This window comes from Phlebotomus papatasi, chromosome 2 (assembly GCF_024763615.1).
Source record: "Phlebotomus papatasi isolate M1 chromosome 2, Ppap_2.1, whole genome shotgun sequence".
NCBI classification, from domain to species: Eukaryota; Metazoa; Arthropoda; class Insecta; order Diptera; family Psychodidae; genus Phlebotomus; species Phlebotomus papatasi.
This window is the reverse complement of record NC_077223.1, coordinates 108,268,977-108,287,493: the sequence shown is the minus strand read 5'-3', so window position 1 is coordinate 108,287,493 and position 18,517 is coordinate 108,268,977. Positions and strand designations below refer to the sequence as shown.

At 33.7% G+C, this 18,517-nt stretch overlaps 1 protein-coding gene across 1 annotated transcript; it reads left to right on the top strand.

The window, feature by feature from the left end:
- The first annotated feature begins 1,874 nt into the window (after positions 1 to 1,874).
- On the top strand, positions 1,875 to 16,690 carry LOC129800738 (multiple inositol polyphosphate phosphatase 1-like). Its single transcript, XM_055845349.1, has 4 exons — positions 1,875 to 1,990; positions 11,345 to 11,570; positions 15,203 to 15,294; positions 15,353 to 16,690. Exons 2-4 carry the CDS (start codon positions 11,375 to 11,377, stop codon positions 16,499 to 16,501), a joined length of 1,437 nt encoding a protein of 478 aa, XP_055701324.1. The 5' UTR covers positions 1,875 to 1,990; positions 11,345 to 11,374; the 3' UTR covers positions 16,502 to 16,690.
- The last annotated feature ends 1,827 nt before the right edge of the window (positions 16,691 to 18,517 follow it).

The window sequence follows — 18,517 nt, the reverse complement described above, 5'->3', positions numbered from 1 at the left end:
TAATTTTTTTTCGAAAGTATCAAATGACCACCAAATTTGCACCAGTTGTAGATCTCGGTCTCAGGAACAACATATATCTCGGATATTAAAGCTAAGTCGACTTACATATTTACCATAGACAACTTTAGCAACGTACAAACCCACCATTTGCCTTTCAAATAACATAAACTCAAAATGTAACCGGTTTACATTAAGTTGGTTGCATGTTTTGATCATTTTAAATTAGTTCTTTAAATGAGGCAACAAACTTTTGATTTTTCAAAAATGACCAACTTTTGGAAAACAATAATTTTTTATATGATATAAAATTAAATAATTTTTCCGAAATACATAAATAAGATCTACGGATTACAGGCAACTAATTTGCGAAAAGAAAAAAATTAAAAAGTAATTTTTTCTATCATTTTTTGCACCTGATTTGCCGAACATACATGAGGCAAGAAACTTTTCACACCTACTGTAGTATAGCATGGAATGGAGCCGTCGAATTATGCAAGTTTGCCTACCCTTGGGAGTTAATTTATACAATCATTTTTGAAATACGCCTAAATGTATACTATAAAGCGACGTGGGAAATTTGAAAACATTTTGCTACTTTAATTTCTTTTATGAAACTAATTTTTTAAAATATTCTAACCATTTATTGCACAACTCTGGCCAAAAAGTACTTTTTGTTAATGCATTTCTATTAAATAGTTGAATCTTTCTGTTCGAACTACTTTTACTCCACGCGAAATTCGTTCTGCGGCAGATTTATTCAAAAGAAAACCCCTGCGGGTATGCAAATTTTCTCGATGCATAGGGTAAGTGTATCAAATTTCGGCATAGTTGCATTCAAGCGCCAAAGTCTCAAGTTTGAAATATAATATTTTAAAAACAAATTGATTTATTTTATTCTTTCTTCTGAAAGAGTGTTGCTTCCTTGTAGACAGTTTATCGTCTTTATTTACTTTAAAATCACTCTTAATACATTTTAAAATGAGGGACAGTGAAACACGGTATTGACCTTTGGCTCCTTTCTCCTTTTAATTTCCTAAGCCGACGTTTCGGAGGGGTTTTCCTCCTTCTTCAGGCATAGAAATTTTGGGGAAAAAATTGTCACAAAAATCGTTACACCGAGCACAATTCGGACTTTGCACGAGACACAATTTATCCAACAACATCCAACAAAGACTGGATAGTTAGTCTTTGTTGGATGTTGTTGGAGAAATTGTCTCTCGTGCAAAGTCCGAATTGTGCTCGGTGTAACGATTTTTGTGACAATTTTTTCCCCAAAATTTCTATGTAAGTCTCGCGATCATTTTAGTTATTGTTTAATTCATTGTGTATTCTTAATGTTTTGTAAAAAAATGCAAATTGTAGACCTGAAGAAGGAGGAAAACCCCTCCGAAACGTCGGCTTAGGAAATTAAAAGGAGAAAGGAGCCAAAGGTCAATACCGTGTTTCACTGTCCCTCATACTCAGTTTACTGGCCGAAAACTATCTAGCATTTTAAAATGGATAAAAATGTAGACATAGCTTTGGTGCCCTATTTCGGCCACCTTCATTCTCATAGTTCCTTGTCCTTCTGGAATTCTTCCAATATCTTTTTTACGTTATCTCGTTTGTCGTAGCTACATTTTTTGTTATTCTTTTGCATTGTATAATCTCTAGAGTACGTAAAATCTAAAAGTTCATGGAAATTCAAGGAACGAAATAGGTGGCCGAAATTGAAAGCTGGCCGGAATTTGGCACACTTACCCTAATGCCATTTCGCGCGTTTTTTTCGGTCCCGAAAATCTGCATAATGCCGGGATCTAGTGTATAAGGTAAAAGCCCGCTCTTAGTGTTCTTCTCTTTCTCATTCGCGTTTGCCGGACTTGCCGGAGATTCTTGTTTTCCTCCCGACTTCAGTGTTTGTTGGTAAGTGATCGAAGCAGGTTGTAAGTTGTTCGTGAGTGTCCCAGTACATTAAACGCTATCAAACGGTGTCTTAACGTTTCCATCACAGGTAAATCCACTCTTACCTGCTGGATAGATTCCCTTCCTACTTCCCCAGAAACCTCTCCAGACATTCTCGTGGCGTCTCCGAGTGTGAGAAGCATCTGAAGAACTCATACCATAAAAAAACCAACCAAAATGCTTTGTTGTTCACAACAAACTCTCTCTCTAGGTGTGGTCAGTGTTGAGTGCCTCAAAGTTTAAGTAGCAAAATAGTGAAATTTTCCAGGAAAATCTCCCCTAAAATTGGAATTTCCACCAGAAGAAACTCCTAAGAGATTTTCCCAACAATTTAGCGGTAAAAATTGTAAGAAAATGTGGGTTGTTTCGCGCAAAAACAAGTGATCGAGTTTTTTTTGTGCAGAGTCTCTGGGAGGAATCATCCACTCAATTTCAATGCGATTTTAATGGGATTGAGAATTCGCATGACCCCAGGAAATTATGTGGGGAGAGACCAAAGATGATGCGATGAAGAAAAGACTATAAAAAATGAGAGTGACAATGTTGAGGGTCAATGAAATTCTTGCGAGATGAAGAATTCCTTCCAATCGCAATTAATTCAATTATTCAATTTAATTGTCGCTTGGTCATCCAGGCTTTTTTTCTGCTGGTGAATTTGGATAAAGAGTCATTTTTCTGCAGCTGAGCGCAATTTTTCCGGTAGAGAAAACCTCACGATCACGAGCCACCAATATTTTACGCGCATTTTTCACAACTTCTCAATAATTTAGCAATTGATGATGTCATGAGGTGCTTCAGCGAGAATATTTTATGTAATACCTCTCGTGCTTTGGTTCTTTCAGTGGTTCTGGGATGAAAACAAAAAGGTCAGAGATTCTCAATCTCTCATCAGAATCTCCATTTATAAATTTCCCATAATTACTATACAGGAGATCTTTCGTTTTCATTGAGAAGAGATACATTTAAACTGCATGAACAAAAATGTGTTAATTTATTTATGTTATTTTGAAAAAAATAGAATAAATTTAAGCATGAATATTACTCAATTCTACGGTAAATAGAATCGCACTAACTGCCCTACGATACCTTACTCTTCAGTATGAAAATTCATAAGGTGAACTTAACCCTTTAACGTTGCTTGGTCTTAACCCATCGTGACCCGTGATTGAATATATTTTTTTAATATTTCTATTCACAAAATGAGTATTAAAATTGACTATTCTTAATAAACTTTAAAGCCTACAATAAGTTAACAAATTAAAAAAGAAAACAAAAGTTTTAAAGCGGAACATTTTATAGACAGCAGTAAAAATGTTCATTAGGGGTATGATATGATAACCTAAATAAGGTGGAATCACCCCTTCTCGCCAGTGCCCCACTTCTCGCCACGTATATTGAAATCGCTATTTTTCACAATTTATGAAATAATTGAGCCGCAAAGTTACTTGCTTCTACGTAGGGGGAGGCTTTGATGTTTCGCACATACGCTACCATCGGACACTTCGAATTTCTCCGGTATTACTTTATAACTTTCACTGATGGCTATATATTTTAGTAGCTAGTCTTAAATCACACCTTTCCTGAAAAAATTGGGAGTCTAATCCTTTTCCCCTAGTTTTAGGAAACAAAAATTAAAAACAGGTCCAAAACTGTAATTTTGCTGTGCAATATTTCATACGATTGTGCAGAATTAATATCACTTTTCTGAAAAACTACTATCACAGAGGGTAGAAGGGTTATTAGGAATCAGATTTAAGTAAAAATCTTTTAGGCTGAACAGGCACTTTTTGTGGGTGGAACAAAATTCACAAACTTGACTCAGATTCATCGATCGCACATAGAAGACATGGCTTCTCTCACATTTTCCAAGAAACTTCATTTTAGATGCGATCCCTCATATTCACATCTATTGTAATCTACCGATTTGATCCACCACTAAAAAGGAAAACTTAAAAATCGTAAAGTTGATAAACAAGAAGTAATTTGACTCAAATAGGTTGCAGTTGAGTAATTATTAAGCAATTTTGGATTTCTTTGATATAAAAATATTTTTCAAGCTTGCACAAACTGAATGTGCAATGAAAGAATCACATCTGCAATAAGCTCATACAGTTTACAACTGCTTTTTGACAATCTTTGACATAACCTCACTATTGTGTTGTTTTGCATGACAAAGAAAAGAAATTGTCCGTAAGAAGATGTTTTGTGAAAATTTTAGCTTGTTCACCTGCTGAAGCTCAATATCTGTGCTAAATCCCGATTCCTGCAGCTGCAGGAACAGAGAAATCTTCAATGATGCGCATTCAAACGTTTTTGTGCATATCCGGCTCCGTGGTGGAATCTTGTGTGGTATTCTCGCTTGCTGAGTTTTAGTCAATTTTTAGCTTTAAAAACTTATTGATTCGTGTAAATTTGGTGATATTTGGACTTTTCAAGAAAGTATTCATCAGATTTAACCGTTTCCGGAGTGAAATTCTCGTAGAATCAAGCAAAAAAATGGTTTTTAATGTCAATAAAACATCTCTCAGAAAAGTTCCAAAAAAGTGATATTAAAATGTTTTATTCCTTATAAAAATGGTTTAATCAAGTAGATTAGAGTTCCCTTTAAACAATGATGTGCAACTTTTAGTGTCCGGTGCAAAATTTACGGTGAAAATGGGGTGTTCAATGATGGCGTGAATCGTGTGCGATAATAGAAACTTGATTCATCTATCGGACAAATCGCCATTAAATTTTCATTTTCCTCTCGAGGAAAATCTAAGGATTTCCTGGGATTTTGTTTGGTGGGATTATGAACCTTATAAGTAAGACATTTTTTTGGCATAGTTGGAGAATCCATACGGTTTGCATGGTAGTCAGAAAAACTCACTGAACTTGAACATCATTTTTGTGTGCGAAAGTTCAAAGCCTCCCCCTATAGAGTCGAAAAACACTAATTTTTTGTTTTGAATTTAAATGTTTGAGCATTTTTTAGAGGAATATTTTAAGCAAGTGCATCGAATCCAATATTTCTTACAAAACGTAGTAAGTGTCATGTAAATTTTATCGAAAAAAATTTAATTTTTGAATAAGTAATTTGCCTATTGAACAATTAATTACATTCGGCGAATACATAAAATTTGTATTTAGTTAGTTAATGTTTCATTTTATATTATTTTTATGTAAAAATGAGCCATGGCGGGAAGTGGTAATATTATAAAATTGATTCACCACCTGTCGCCATAGCTTTTCAATAGGCGACGCTAACTTCACTTCATACATTCTCAGTTGTAAAATTTGCTTTGTTACTTTCTGCAATAGTCTAATAATTTGATTTCTCAAATAAAAGTGAAGAAAAATCATATAATGCAAGTAATAATAAGGTGATCATGAGGAAAAAGAAATGCTGAATGTATTCTTTGCATATTATTGCTCAAGATACTCGAGTTTGAACTTTTCCAAGTCGGTGGCGAGAAGTGGTTACAGAACTGGCGAAAAGTGGTAAAAAGTGGCGACGAAGTGGTTATTTTTGCATTGTTAATAAGAACCAGTTTTTTAGGTACTCCCCCATTAAATTGTAGGACAATTGTTTTGACGAATCTAGAGTCAATATATTTAAGTAGCTTTATGTCAAATTTGAGTTATCTGATAATAAGGGCTCAAAAGTTATAATACAATTAATTTCACTCTTTCCTAAAAGTGGCGATAAGTGGTTACTCCACCCTAAATGAAAATTCTGCACAACTCCTAAATGGAATAAAGAATTTTTCCTTTCTAAATTTGTATTTAATGTAATGTAAAAATCTTATTAGATTATTTCATTCATCTTGATCCGCTTTAATATACAAATGTCCCATTTAGATCAGGTTCTGAATTAAGGTACTCTATCCCATCTAACCTATATCTAATGTTAATAGTTTTGTAACATCATTACTTACGGTCCTTACGGTTGTACGAGAATACGTTAACTTAAAGAAAATGAGTAGAGAAAAAACATGAACAAAACGAATAAAACACATAAAACATGAGTGTAAGTGTTATTGTGCAAAGTTTAATGTGTAAAAGCAATTACTCGTTGGTTAACCTTTTAGACTCAAAGAAAAATCTTTTTAAAGATGATATCATAGTAAAATTCAGTTAATACCGGATAGAATTTCAGTGAATATCAATTATTTTAAAGCAAGAATATAAAATAGTGCACATAAATTTCTTTTAACGTTGATGAAAGTAAGAGGCCTGTTTCTTCAACATCGTATATTTTAAGTAATTAATTTATTTTATTTAATGACATTGGCTTTTAAGTCACAAATCTCTTGAAGGCACAGTTTGATAGCATACGGAAGTGAAAAGAAGTCGATGGCGTCCATTGCCGTCTTAGCATTGGCAACCAACCCTCAAAATTCAAAACGATGTAAAAGTTCTTTCGTGGGTGCTATGTGCTATGACAAGAGCACCACATTAGTTGTACAGGTACAGAGTACGGCATTAAAATGATTTATCATTTAAGTGTTTACCTATCTCATTGAAAATATTTCTATAATAAGTGTCAATTAATCAAGTCATTAAAAACCTAAGGTTTCCCATATTGTTAGATAAGAACACAGGAAATACTAATTCCTCGTGCTCTTTACATAAGTTACCTTAAATAGGTTGATTCATACAGATAAACCCTAGGCAAGTGCCCGAGAAACCAGAGAAAGTCCTTCACATCACATGTTTCACACAAAAAATCCTTTACACTTAATTAATTACACTTTAGATATAATTGAAGTACATTCTTGAGTAACGTTACAGTCACTAAGAAAAAAACGGGGGTGTGATTAACCTTTTTTACTCATAAATTTAACACTTTTTATGTGTAAAAATATATCAACATTTTTTAATGTTAATTTTACACCTTTTTAAGGGTAAAATTAACATGAAAAAGGGTAACTTTAACCTCCAATACACCTAAAAAGCATAATATTTACACCGATTTCCGATCAATAATGCAGGGTAAAATTAACATTTCCGAAATGTTATTTTAACTTTTTCGGATTTCTCTCAGTTAAGAGAATCAAAACGTGAAGACAACAATTAATGGTGTACAAAGCATCCCAGCTTTGTATAGCACTCAAATTCACGAGAAAGGTCTCGGAAATAGAAAATTCAGAATTCTATTCGGAAATAGAAAATTGCTTAAGAAGAGCGCATTTTAGAATATTTTAAATAAATAGAAAACATAAATTCAAGAAAGATATATCAATTGCGAATACTTTACCCAGTCTTTACCGATTAAGACCGATAGGTTGGAAATTTCAATGCCTTTCAAAAAAATCCAAATTTAAGCAAATCGGTTGAGAAATAGGCCTTCTAAAATGATTTAATAACTTTGACCTTCACAAATTCGATATCGAAATGTTTTTCGGTTTTAGGTACCTATGGATAATTCACCTTATTGACATCCTCAAAACATTTTTGAAAATGAAAAGAAAACTTTAGGACTTTAGGACGCATTTTCGAAATAAATCAAAAAAGCTAGTTTTAGAGATTAGGCCGGAGATTGAGGGGAAAAAGAAGTAAAACATCTGGAAATAATGTTCACATATTCTATAATACAATAAAAACTTTAAATTATATTAAAAAGAGTTTTGTTAATTGTGAATAAGAAAAAATGTTGGATTTTTTAATATTGAACCTATCAATCTGAAAATTTTGGGTATATTCGAATTCTGAGAGTTATCTTACATTTTCTTACATTCTAAGGAAAAATGTGATTATATTTAATACATCTTATTATTTATCTATTATTTTTATTTATTGCATTTTTGTCCTTACTATGTTACATTATTTCGATTATTTCCTATAGTAGACTTTATATAATTTTCGAATAATTACAGTGTGATCGACCAAGCAAAAATTAATCAGAATTATAGGTTTTTTTTTGACAAAAAGTAGTGACACAGTACAAACAAATTCAAAATCAGTAGTGCAGGTATTCTTGATAAAGCTTAAAATTCTTTGCTGTTAAATTAACAACTAAAGTGCTATTAATGTGACCTCAAAAGGTTCTAATGATACCAGATGAAGTGCCCTGCTACCCAACTCTGAACTTGATCCCAATCCATGTGGTTTAAATGGAAATTCTGAAAATTATAGTAAACGCACTGCATAGTTGAATAATTCATTTTTCGCTTCAACAGCGTCTACTAAAATGTAAACATATTGATTGATTCTCTCTAACTTTAATCTCATCTCTCCCAATTTACCGTGCATTTTTGCAGAAGATCAAACGATAAGAATAAAAAAAAACAGGGCAAGTATAAAAGCTACTGTTAAGTTTGTAAAATTCCATTTTATTGCTTCAACCAAACGTCCAAATGCAAATACTTATTTCGCTCATTCAGTATTACAGAGATTTATGTCAATTTTTGTTCATTATTATTATCTTCGGATAAATAATTTAATAATTCATAAATATTTAAAGGGTAAGTGTACCAAATTTCGGCATAGTTGCATGCAAGCGCCAAAGTCTCATGTTTGAAATGTAATATATTTAATAGAGATTGACTTTTCCATTCCTTCTACTTAAAAAAAATCTTTTTTATTGATATTTTAATAGAATAGGAAAGCTAAATAAATTCTTAACGCATTCGTGAAATCGATATTATTCAAATATGTAAGATTTCCCTGCTGTAAAGCATTAAAAAAAAATTGGAGTAAAATGCCACTTTGGGTTTTAAAGTGTTATAGGAGTGTTCCTTAGAACCTTGTAGACAGTTTATCGTCTTTATTTACTTTAAAATCATTCTTAATACATTTTAAAATGAATAAAAATGTAGACATAGCTTTGGTGCCCTATTTCGGCCACCTTCATTCTCATAGTTCCTTGCCCTTCGGGAATTCTTCCAATATCTTTTTCACGTCATCTCGTTTGTGGAAGCTACATTTTTTAATATTCTTTTGCATTGTATAATCTCTGGAGTATGTAAAAACTAAAAATTAATGAAAATTCGAGGAACAAAAAAAGTGGCCGGAATTGCAAGCTGGCCAGAATTTGGCACACTTACCCTATTTGTAATACACATTGATTTTTTTGTTGCATATTTTTCAAGGAGTGTTGCATAGAGCCTTGTAGATAGTTTATCAACTTCATTTTCTGTAAAATCATTCTTAATACATTTTAAAATTAATAAAAATATAGACATTAGCGCCTTGGTGGCTTATTCGGCCACCTTCATTCCCATAGGTCCTTGCCCTTAAGGAATTCTCCCAAAGTCTTTTTCACCGGTGGCAGCCAAAATCTCGAAAGGGATGAAATTAAATGGAAGAAAATGTTTAGAATAATTTCCCAAGACACAGAAGATTTCCCTTCGCCTCCAGAAAGCGCGGGCGCAATCGTGGGAGTAGCTATGACACTTTTAACACATTCAGTCAATGTACCAGAAATACTTGAGATAGAATGTTCATATTTTGGGACTAGTTTCCTACAGATTAGTAGATGAATTTTTTGAAAAGAAAAAAAAATTATTTTTAACAGTTCTTAACGGTCACTGAATTTAAATTCTGTGCATTAATTCATTACAAACTCTATTGCTTTAGATAGAGTAACTATCCAAGAACACCAATTGGCAACCAGAATTCAAATCAGGAAATAGAAAAGAAGCCAATTTTAACAAATTCGACGGGATGTCGTATTTTCCGTCCGCCATTTTGAGCAAAAAATTTGCATGACCTTCCGCGAAGCAAGAAAATAATAACAATATGTATTTTCATCTCTGTCGGACTATTTTTCTCAAGTAATTGAATAACTAACGTTACTAAAAATCCATTCCCGACAGCAATTCGGATAAAAATTGCCCAGAAATAAATCATCAAAAATCACTCAATTTGCGTATGATGTATAATACCATGGTAAGGAATGGGTTAAGACAGGATTTTTGCTTGCGAGATTTCGGCATTCGGAATTTTGGCTTATTATCTTTTTCGTCAAAGCGACATTTTTTTTATTTTTGTTTGCATTGTATAATCACTGTCTTGAGTATGCAAAAACTAAAAATTCATGGAAAGTTGGGGAACAAAATAAGTGGCCGAAATTGTACGCTGGCCGAAATTTGGTACACTTACCCTATTTTGTAATTTTTAAAACTTTTCTATAAATATTTTATGTTATTACGACTTTTCGGCACACTTGCAGAGTTAATTCAGCTTCCAAGAAGTGTAAGAATTGTTTTATCTGTAACTTTAAATTTCGCAAAGCGTCTTGTCATCCTGGAGAGTTCAGATTTTTGATTCAAGACATATGTACTCCATCTAGTAGGATTAAATTTTTTTTACACAGAATTCAGAGGAAAAAGAAATTGTTTTTCGAATCTTAATCTTTAAAGTGTCCTGGAAAAAAATCTCTAAAATGGACATACGCTAGTGTAATAGTAGATGATCGATATATCGTTACTACCGCAAAAGTCTGTTTTGTACCCTATTTTTTTGCACATTGCACCTGTGCGTGGGAGGCAATTTTCCCCCATTAACCAGACATCATCTGCAGTATTTTCTTGCAAAATACTGGTCGGACTTACACGTGGTTCCCTGCCCTTATCGAGCCAATAAATTACTATTCATAATGAGAGTCTCCCTCGGTAGATCGCGTGAAATTGGCGTGACAAGTGAACCGTTTAGTACTCAGGCTACCCAAAAATGACCAGCACAGCCGATAGAAGCCACTTGAGGGAAAAGTCTGGGAAGCTTGAGAGTTTGTTTATTGCTTTTAGATTAAATTTTACTGAGACGGCAGAGACAGAGAAGTCTAGAGGTGTGATAAGAATCTCAAGAAGCACTTTTAGCGCCTTACCTCATAGAGATAAAGGAGCATCTTATACAAAGTCTTGGGAAAAGAATCTCTTTGCATAGGAAACGCTCTTTTTCGATAATTGCTGTGCAAGAATTATAATTGTGGGAGAATATAAAGCATTTTTTTGTTCTTAATAATAGCATTAGCAGACAATTTGTGCGTCATAATCCGTGAAATTGTAATGTTCACACTTGCTTTTTTCCGTTAGTCATCCATTTTTAATTTTTTTTACGGAGGAGAATTTGACAAAAAATAGGAAGAGTTTCTGTGCTCAGAAGCTCTTTAGCAAATATGACTCATGTTTATGTTATATTCTATTATGTATTGTGTTCAAGTACTGTACATGATCAATTTTACAAACAGAAATTGTCTTGAAAAATACAAATTGAAGGAAATACATACAACATCGCTCACTAACTGAATCACCAATTCAATGGGCAGCAAATCGGCCAAATTGCTCAGTGTTTGATCGAAGAGCTGTGAATGGGAGAAATTAGCATGTTTATCACATACATATTGCCACCTGCAAATAGTCCCAGGTCACGCAAATCCCTCACAATGTGACTAACCGCCTGACTGATTTTTTTCCTCTAGCCCTTGAAGCCTCTCAAAAAGTTGAAGAAGATGAATTTATGGACGTACTTTGCCCCACTTGTGCTCTTCCTGGCCATCGACAACACCCAGGGATTCGTGACTCAGTGCTGTGAGGAGTATTGCTATGGAACAGACAGCGATAGAGTCCAGACCAGGCACTATGCTACGAAATCTGCCTATCAGATCATCAAAAGTGGAGACTTAGGTCGCTACTACAACGTTCCCAGTAAGAATCTTAATGACAATCTCTTTTTAAATTATGGGAAATGCAGGGTGTTGAGGGCCCTTCAATTAGAGGTTGATTGAAAAGTTCGTGGCCTAACAATAATCAAGGTTAACCCTTTAAGGACGATTGGAACACCGGTGTCCCATAAAAAAAATAATTTTTCCTGACTACCTAAAGTTATTTTTTTTCTTATGTCTATACATAATTGTAAAGTAGAAGGTTGAAGGAATCTAGAATATTTTTTGCAAGTTTCTACACTGGTAAAAAAAGGTGGATCATTTTGATTCATTCGCGATCCTTTTGGTGAATCAAATATGATCCATCATTTCAAATGTTTCATTTCGATCCTTTTTTGAAAGATCGTTTTGATCCATTGCAAAAGAATCAAATTTTGATACTTTGAATGGTTCACTTTGAGGAGCTTTTCAATGGATCAGTGAATGATACTCTAAAATTGATCAAATGGAACTTTTAAAATGATGACTTTTTAATCTTTTTTAAATGTAATGCATTTGCCCTTCAAAACAAATTAAAAGAAAAACATATATATCTGAAATATTTCCAGATATGCGCTTCTAAATGTTCCGAAGCTTGAACGTAGAGCAAAAAACACTTTTTACACAATGAAAATCTAAGGATTTTTTTTTTCACTATTTGATCAACAGAAAGTTCTCTCTTTCCGGGGGTGGAACACCGACAAAATTACGTGGAATTGTACAAATCCGTGCAACTGGGGATTATTTTAATTTTCGCTTTTTTTACTCACTTTTGGCAAATTTTTCACGTTTTCACAAGTCTCCAAACTTAATCCTTTTTAACCTATAACATTATAACTTGTAGAAAAGCGCCACTAAATATCTAAAAGGACACAAATTCCACGACAAGCGCACCCCATTTATTTATGAGCTCAGCGAGTCTCGGCGTCTGTCACTGACGTCACTAAAAGTGGCGTGATTATCCAAGTGATCCATTCAAATGTATCACTTTTGACATATCGTACCAAATTTTCAATCGCTGAAATATCACGGTTAAAATTTTAAAGCTATCAATTTTTTAGTTTAGACACGTTCCCCTTATATGAGCAAATACAGTAAACACATTTTTTACTGTTTTAATGGTTTTATTTAGTAAGAAAATTCATGGAAAATAATCGCAATAGTGATCCAATTGAAATGTTCAATTTGATCCATTTGAATGTATCCCATATTTTCTATATTTTTTGGCGTAATATCCTGAAGATTGAAAATAGTTGTCTCAAAAATGTCTCATTCTGCCTTGTTATATTATTCCTTTAAACCTAAAAACTCATTTTCGCTATTTTCCTTTTATTAGTTGGCAGAAAAATATTCTTGAACATCGATCTTTCTGAAATGATCGATTCGAGGAACCTTTCAATGTATCATTGAATGTGATCCTTTACTTGGATCACTGAAGTGATTCATTAAAGAAGAATCAATTCAATTCTAATGATTTGATGAAAATGAACCTTTTAGGCCATGATTCTTTTGAAATGATCCCTGGTGATCCATTCATTTTTACCAGTGTAGCTATTTGCTATGTAGTAAATATTTAAGCTCAAAAACGGCGAATTTTTAAATTCTCAAATTCATAATTGATTTTATTTATTTTTTATAATTCCATTTTTTTTAAGCGAAACACTTTTGGCAATAAAAACTACAATACTCATACGTAATATTTTTCATTAAAGCGAAAATTATTATTCATTTGTATTGTCAGAAAAATTACTTAAATTTTCGGGCTATTTTTGTCCTTATCGCTCATAGAAGCACAAAATACACTGAATCAGACTCTGTTGGACTTTCCAAGGATAGATGTAAGACTTATCATTGGTTATATTTCTCAGTTTAATTTTTATTGTTGGTTTTCAGTCCGTAAAAAGTGCCTCGTCGTTAAAGGGTTAACTCTGAATTTTTGATATCCCGAAATGTGTGTCTTTTACTTCGCCCCTCTATCAAAGAAAATTTGAAATATTTTAGTTTTCTTTAATTTAAAATAATGCTTTTGGGTATTGCAAAAGAAGGTTAGCTGGTTCCTTCCCTATTTAACAACCTTCCTATAACATTGAGATCCCATAATGTAAACTGATTATCCTTCTTCCTACTTCTGAAAAGACACTTATAACATAGTTACGCTTCTGAGAGCTTTTGAGGTTTACTGTGATGGTAAATTCTGTAACTTTGTGAGAAAATGAGAAGTGCTAAAATGAGAAATACCGAAACTTGTCACTTAAAGCTGTCTATACATTAGACAAATTATTGAAATAATAGCATTTCAAAGTGACATTGAAAAGAAGCTTCAATATTGAAGCGGATATTGAAACCAATATTTCAATAATTGCCTACACACTGAACAAATTTATTTCAATAATTAAACTTCAATATTAAAAACACCAGTCTAGTCAGGGATTCACAGATCTTCTGGGATTTTCTTCCGTATTTTGTCAGGAACACCCAAAAATAACCAAGTTGGTCAAAAGATTTCTCCAGCTTCCTCCAGGAAATCCCAGATCTTCTGGGATTTTCTTTTTCATTGTGCCCAAAGCACTTCAGATACATTCTGTGGTCAGAGGATTCCCGGAGCTTCCTCCAGGAATTCTCTTGTATATTATGTCAAAACAACTTCAGATACATTCTGTGGTCAGAGGATTCCTGGAGCTTCCTCCAGGAAATCCCAGAGCTTCTGGGATTTTCTTGTATATTATGTCAAAACAACTTCAGATACATTCTGTGGTCAGAGGATTCCTGGAGCTTCCTCCAGGAAATCCCACTTCATATAAGTATAATTTTATGATACGAATTGGAATCCTTGAAGAGAAACAGGGTCTTCCTTTAAAAAAAATAGAAATAATAAGTTTATATATTTGTCGCGGACAATTAAGATCAATGGAAATTATTTTCTTGATTTACATAAACTAATTTCTTAGAAAAATTGTATAAATGATTTTTTAGTCTAGTAATTGAGGCTCCTCCTTAAATGATAGAGTGTTTGTTATAAGATGCAAGTGTCCCAGTATCGAATCGATGGAGCTAGAGTCAGATTAATTTTCTAAATAATGATTACACAATAAGCTTAATAAATCGATTGTAAATCACTAGCGGGAACTGGGGCACCACCAAACACTGCGATTTTTTGTTTTTTAATCAGATATTCGACTTCAGAGGACAAGACTTACAGAAATTTATAGGCATTATAGGGATGCTTGTGCACTGAAGAAATGGTCGAGATAGTCCAAGTAGTTTAGAAATAAAAATTAGTGTTTAGTGCTACCCCGTGTTTGGTGGTGCCCCAATTTCCCCTAAATACTTCATCATTTAAATATGCATAAGACTGTGCTCTTTTATAGATTTTCTTTTTATAAAATGTGTTCATATCGTTCATAAACGCTTGTAAAAGAAAGAATACAATCCAAATTTCAAGCCAGAGATAAAATCGAAAATTAATTACTTAAAATTGCAAAATTATATTTCTTTCTCAAAAACCGAATAATTTCCAATCACTAGGGTACGAACTTTTTGAACAACCTTCTTCTGCATTAATTGCCTACTTCCTTTTGCATTTTCCCCATGATCTTAATCATTTCAGTGTGAACTTTTTTTAACAAAAATTCTTAGATTGTGAACCCAAAAAATTCTGGATGCTTAGTCGACATGGAACTCGCCTTCCAAGTGCTAAAGACATGAATAAGATGAAGGCATTAATAGATGTAAGCGCAAGTGTTTGGTGTTCTTTTTTCCAGCTCAGCTAATTGATCAATTTTCCAGATCAGAGACCAAATCATTGATAACTACGAGAAGAGGCGTTCAAAGCCAGACCAGGGAGCTCTCTGCGATGCTGACTACAATGGCATCAAGAATTGGCGATGGAACGTCAATTTAACTGGGGAATATGACAATTTTCTCACAGCTCAGGGATGGAATGACCTCAAATTCCTGGCTAAGCACTACCAGAGAAGTCTTCCAAATGTTCTGCCTAATATTTACACGCCGGATAAGTACAAATTCAGCCATACAAATGTCCAAAGAACTGAAGCTAGTTACAAGGCTTTTGTGGAGGGATTGTTTGGGGAAAATGCTTACCAGCACGTCACCCTGTCTCAAGATAACGATGATAGCTTCCTTAAGCCCTATGATCACTGCCCAGACTATGATAAAAACAGTGACGCTATTAGTGAGCCTACTTCTGAACAGAGCAAATTCATGGCTTCGAACACCTTCCAGAACATGCTGAGTCAGGTCTCTCAACGTCTGGGATTCAAGTTTCAATTGACAGCGGACCAGATGGAGTTGATCTGGGACATATGTCGCTACGAACAAGCCTGGGCTCTGGATAAAGTCAGTGCCTGGTGCGCTGCTTTCACAAAAAGTCATGTAGATGTCCTTGAGTACAAGGAAGACCTCAAGTATTACTACAAGAATGGATATGGATCCGCTCTGAATTCCAAATTGCCCTGTGCTCTTGTCCAGGACATGATGAGGAACTTGGAAAGTGATTCACAGCCTCAAGCAGTGGCTTATTTTGCCCACGACAGCGCAGTTCAACTCTTCATGACTGCCCTTGGGGCCAACAAAGACAGAGATTCCCTTCGAGCAGATAATTTCCTGCAAAACGACAGAAGAATCTGGAGATCCAGTGACATTGCTCCCTTTGGCGCCAATCTCGTAGCCATCAAGTACGACTGCCCAGAATCAACGGAAAGGAAAAAAATCATGTTCTTCCTGAATGAGAAGCCAGTAATTCTGGATTGGTGCCGTGTTGGCCTGTGTGACTGGAAGGATGTCCAGCAGATGTACCAGGAGTACACATCAGCAGACTGCTCCCGAACTTTCTGCGGTAAAGCATCGGCAAATGCCGTCAAATCCTTTGGTATTCTCACTCTTCTGCTAACAGCGATTCTAAGGTTTTTCCACTAGAATCAACTTTTCCCACCAAATTTCCTGTAAGATCTTTCGTGTGACTTTGCGTGTCTTTTCCACCTTCAGAGAAATTTTGTGAGTAACCAATTAAAAGATTTTCAAGAGACAATCTTTTTTTTTCGTGTCCGTGTAGTTCAAAAAGAGGCAAGATATTCAATTAAAAAAAGATTTTTTGACACAGAAAATGTTTTCTATTACTCCGAGAGCTTTTCTCTGTAGAATACATGGATTTTTTTGGGGTCATTTGGTCACTCGGATTGAGATTAGTTGGCTCGCATCTCACTTTCAGAGGAAACACAGCTTTTGAGATCAAGATCAGCAAACCGACAATTTTCATGGATCTTTGGCGACTCAGCAATGTAAGTCTTTTGAAATAATTATAGTACAATTAAATAAAATTATGATCATTTTGCATAAACAGAAGTTTTTCTGATCCATCGGGTCCATCCTAAAATTTTATGCTTTGGAAGATTCAGTTTAAAAACATTCAATTCCGATTCTTAACGACATTACTTAAATCACTTAAAATAGAGGATACCGGGGCGAAATTAGTCAGGAGTAATTAATTAGAATTAGACAGTGGAGTGTTAAATATAGTTTTCTTTAGAAAGAATATTGAGCATATATTTAATAAACTCCCATGGCATAGAGAGAAAGGGGAAAAATGGGTCAGTTGCATCCCCTATACAATATTCAAAAAATTAATTAATTAATTTAAAAAAAAGCATACGGGGAGGTGGGGCTATTTTGAGCTGTGGGGCTAGATTGTTATACGGCTTTTTCGCCTATTTCTAAATTAAGTTGGTCTTTACAATTATTTTAATTAGATCCTCAATTATTCTGTCTATCCAAATTACTTCATGTTAAAACCCAGTTTCCATTAGAAATATGCCAAAAAATCGTATAACAAAATGTAGCCCCACAGCTCAAAGTAGACCCACCTCCCCCTAACACTTAAATAATTGAAGAATAGTAAGATTTGTGATTAAATAAAATAATAAATTAAAAAAAAATAATAATTTACTTTTCCAAGGCATTTTTATTGAAGAAAAGCTCCTTTACTGGCTTGGAAGTTCTCTTGTTGTATCTTATGAGGTTTCGTAAAAGCTTAAAAGCTTTTTTTGGAGAACTTTGGGGAAGCTTTTAATTAACATTTCTCAAAGAAAACTAATATAATATAAGTACTACAAGAACAATTCGGGAATCCTCAAGCTTTTCGTACTTTCCATATCTAGCCCCAAAAAAATCCAAATCGGTTCAGTATGAAAATTTTTGGAGGATTTTTGAAACAAACTTTTCAGAAAACTTTTAACCCTTTAAGGACGAGAAGCTTTCTGCTGAGCGAAATTCAACTAAATCAAGTTTCCCTCGATATTTTAGCCTAAATAAGAGATTTACGGTTAAAAAGAAATTTTCCCATCCCTAGGAGTCCTGGAAAACTATGGGTCATATATGACCCAATTGTCCTTAAAGGTAAAAAAGCACAAAATTTTCCAGATGACTAGTTTACTCGTTTGCTCTGTTAATTTTGTAATAGGAATAACTTGAATGTATTTGTGATAATAAAAAGAGTTATTTAGAGTACGAGTAAAAATTAAAACGATCAAACATTAATTTTAAAAAATCTCATTCAATTTTTGGTCTCAAAGAATCCTGAAGACTTGTACACAAAAACAATAATTTTTATGAAAAATGTATTATTGTTTACTTCATTTTTAATTTTTATCATGTTTTTTTTTAGGGACGATTGGGTCATATATGACCCATGAAAATTATGAAGCTTTCCTGAAAATACCAATAAACTATAATTTTTACTTTGTTGAGAAATATTATGTATAGTTATAACAATTTCAAGTCCCAAGAACTTTTTGCTTAAAAAATTAGAAATATTAAAATTCAAGCACCAACGTGAAAATTTGAAAATTCGTTATTTTTGAGCTCAAAAATTTTTTACATAGCAAATAGCTGGAGATTTGCAAAAAAATATCCTAGATTCCTACATCTTTCTGCATT

What these genes read in the sequence shown, in the direction of transcription:
- LOC129800738 (XM_055845349.1), top strand. Translation starts at nt 11,375, where the DNA reads ATGAATTTATGGACGTACTTTGCCCCACTTGTGCTCTTCCTGGCCATC. An exon ending in TCGCTACTACAACGTTCCCA is followed by an intron (nt 11,571 to 15,202) that starts GTAAGAATCTTA and finishes AAAAATTCTTAG; the next exon opens with ATTGTGAACCCAAAAAATTC. An exon ending in AGATGAAGGCATTAATAGAT is followed by an intron (nt 15,295 to 15,352) that starts GTAAGCGCAAGT and finishes TCAATTTTCCAG; the next exon opens with ATCAGAGACCAAATCATTGA.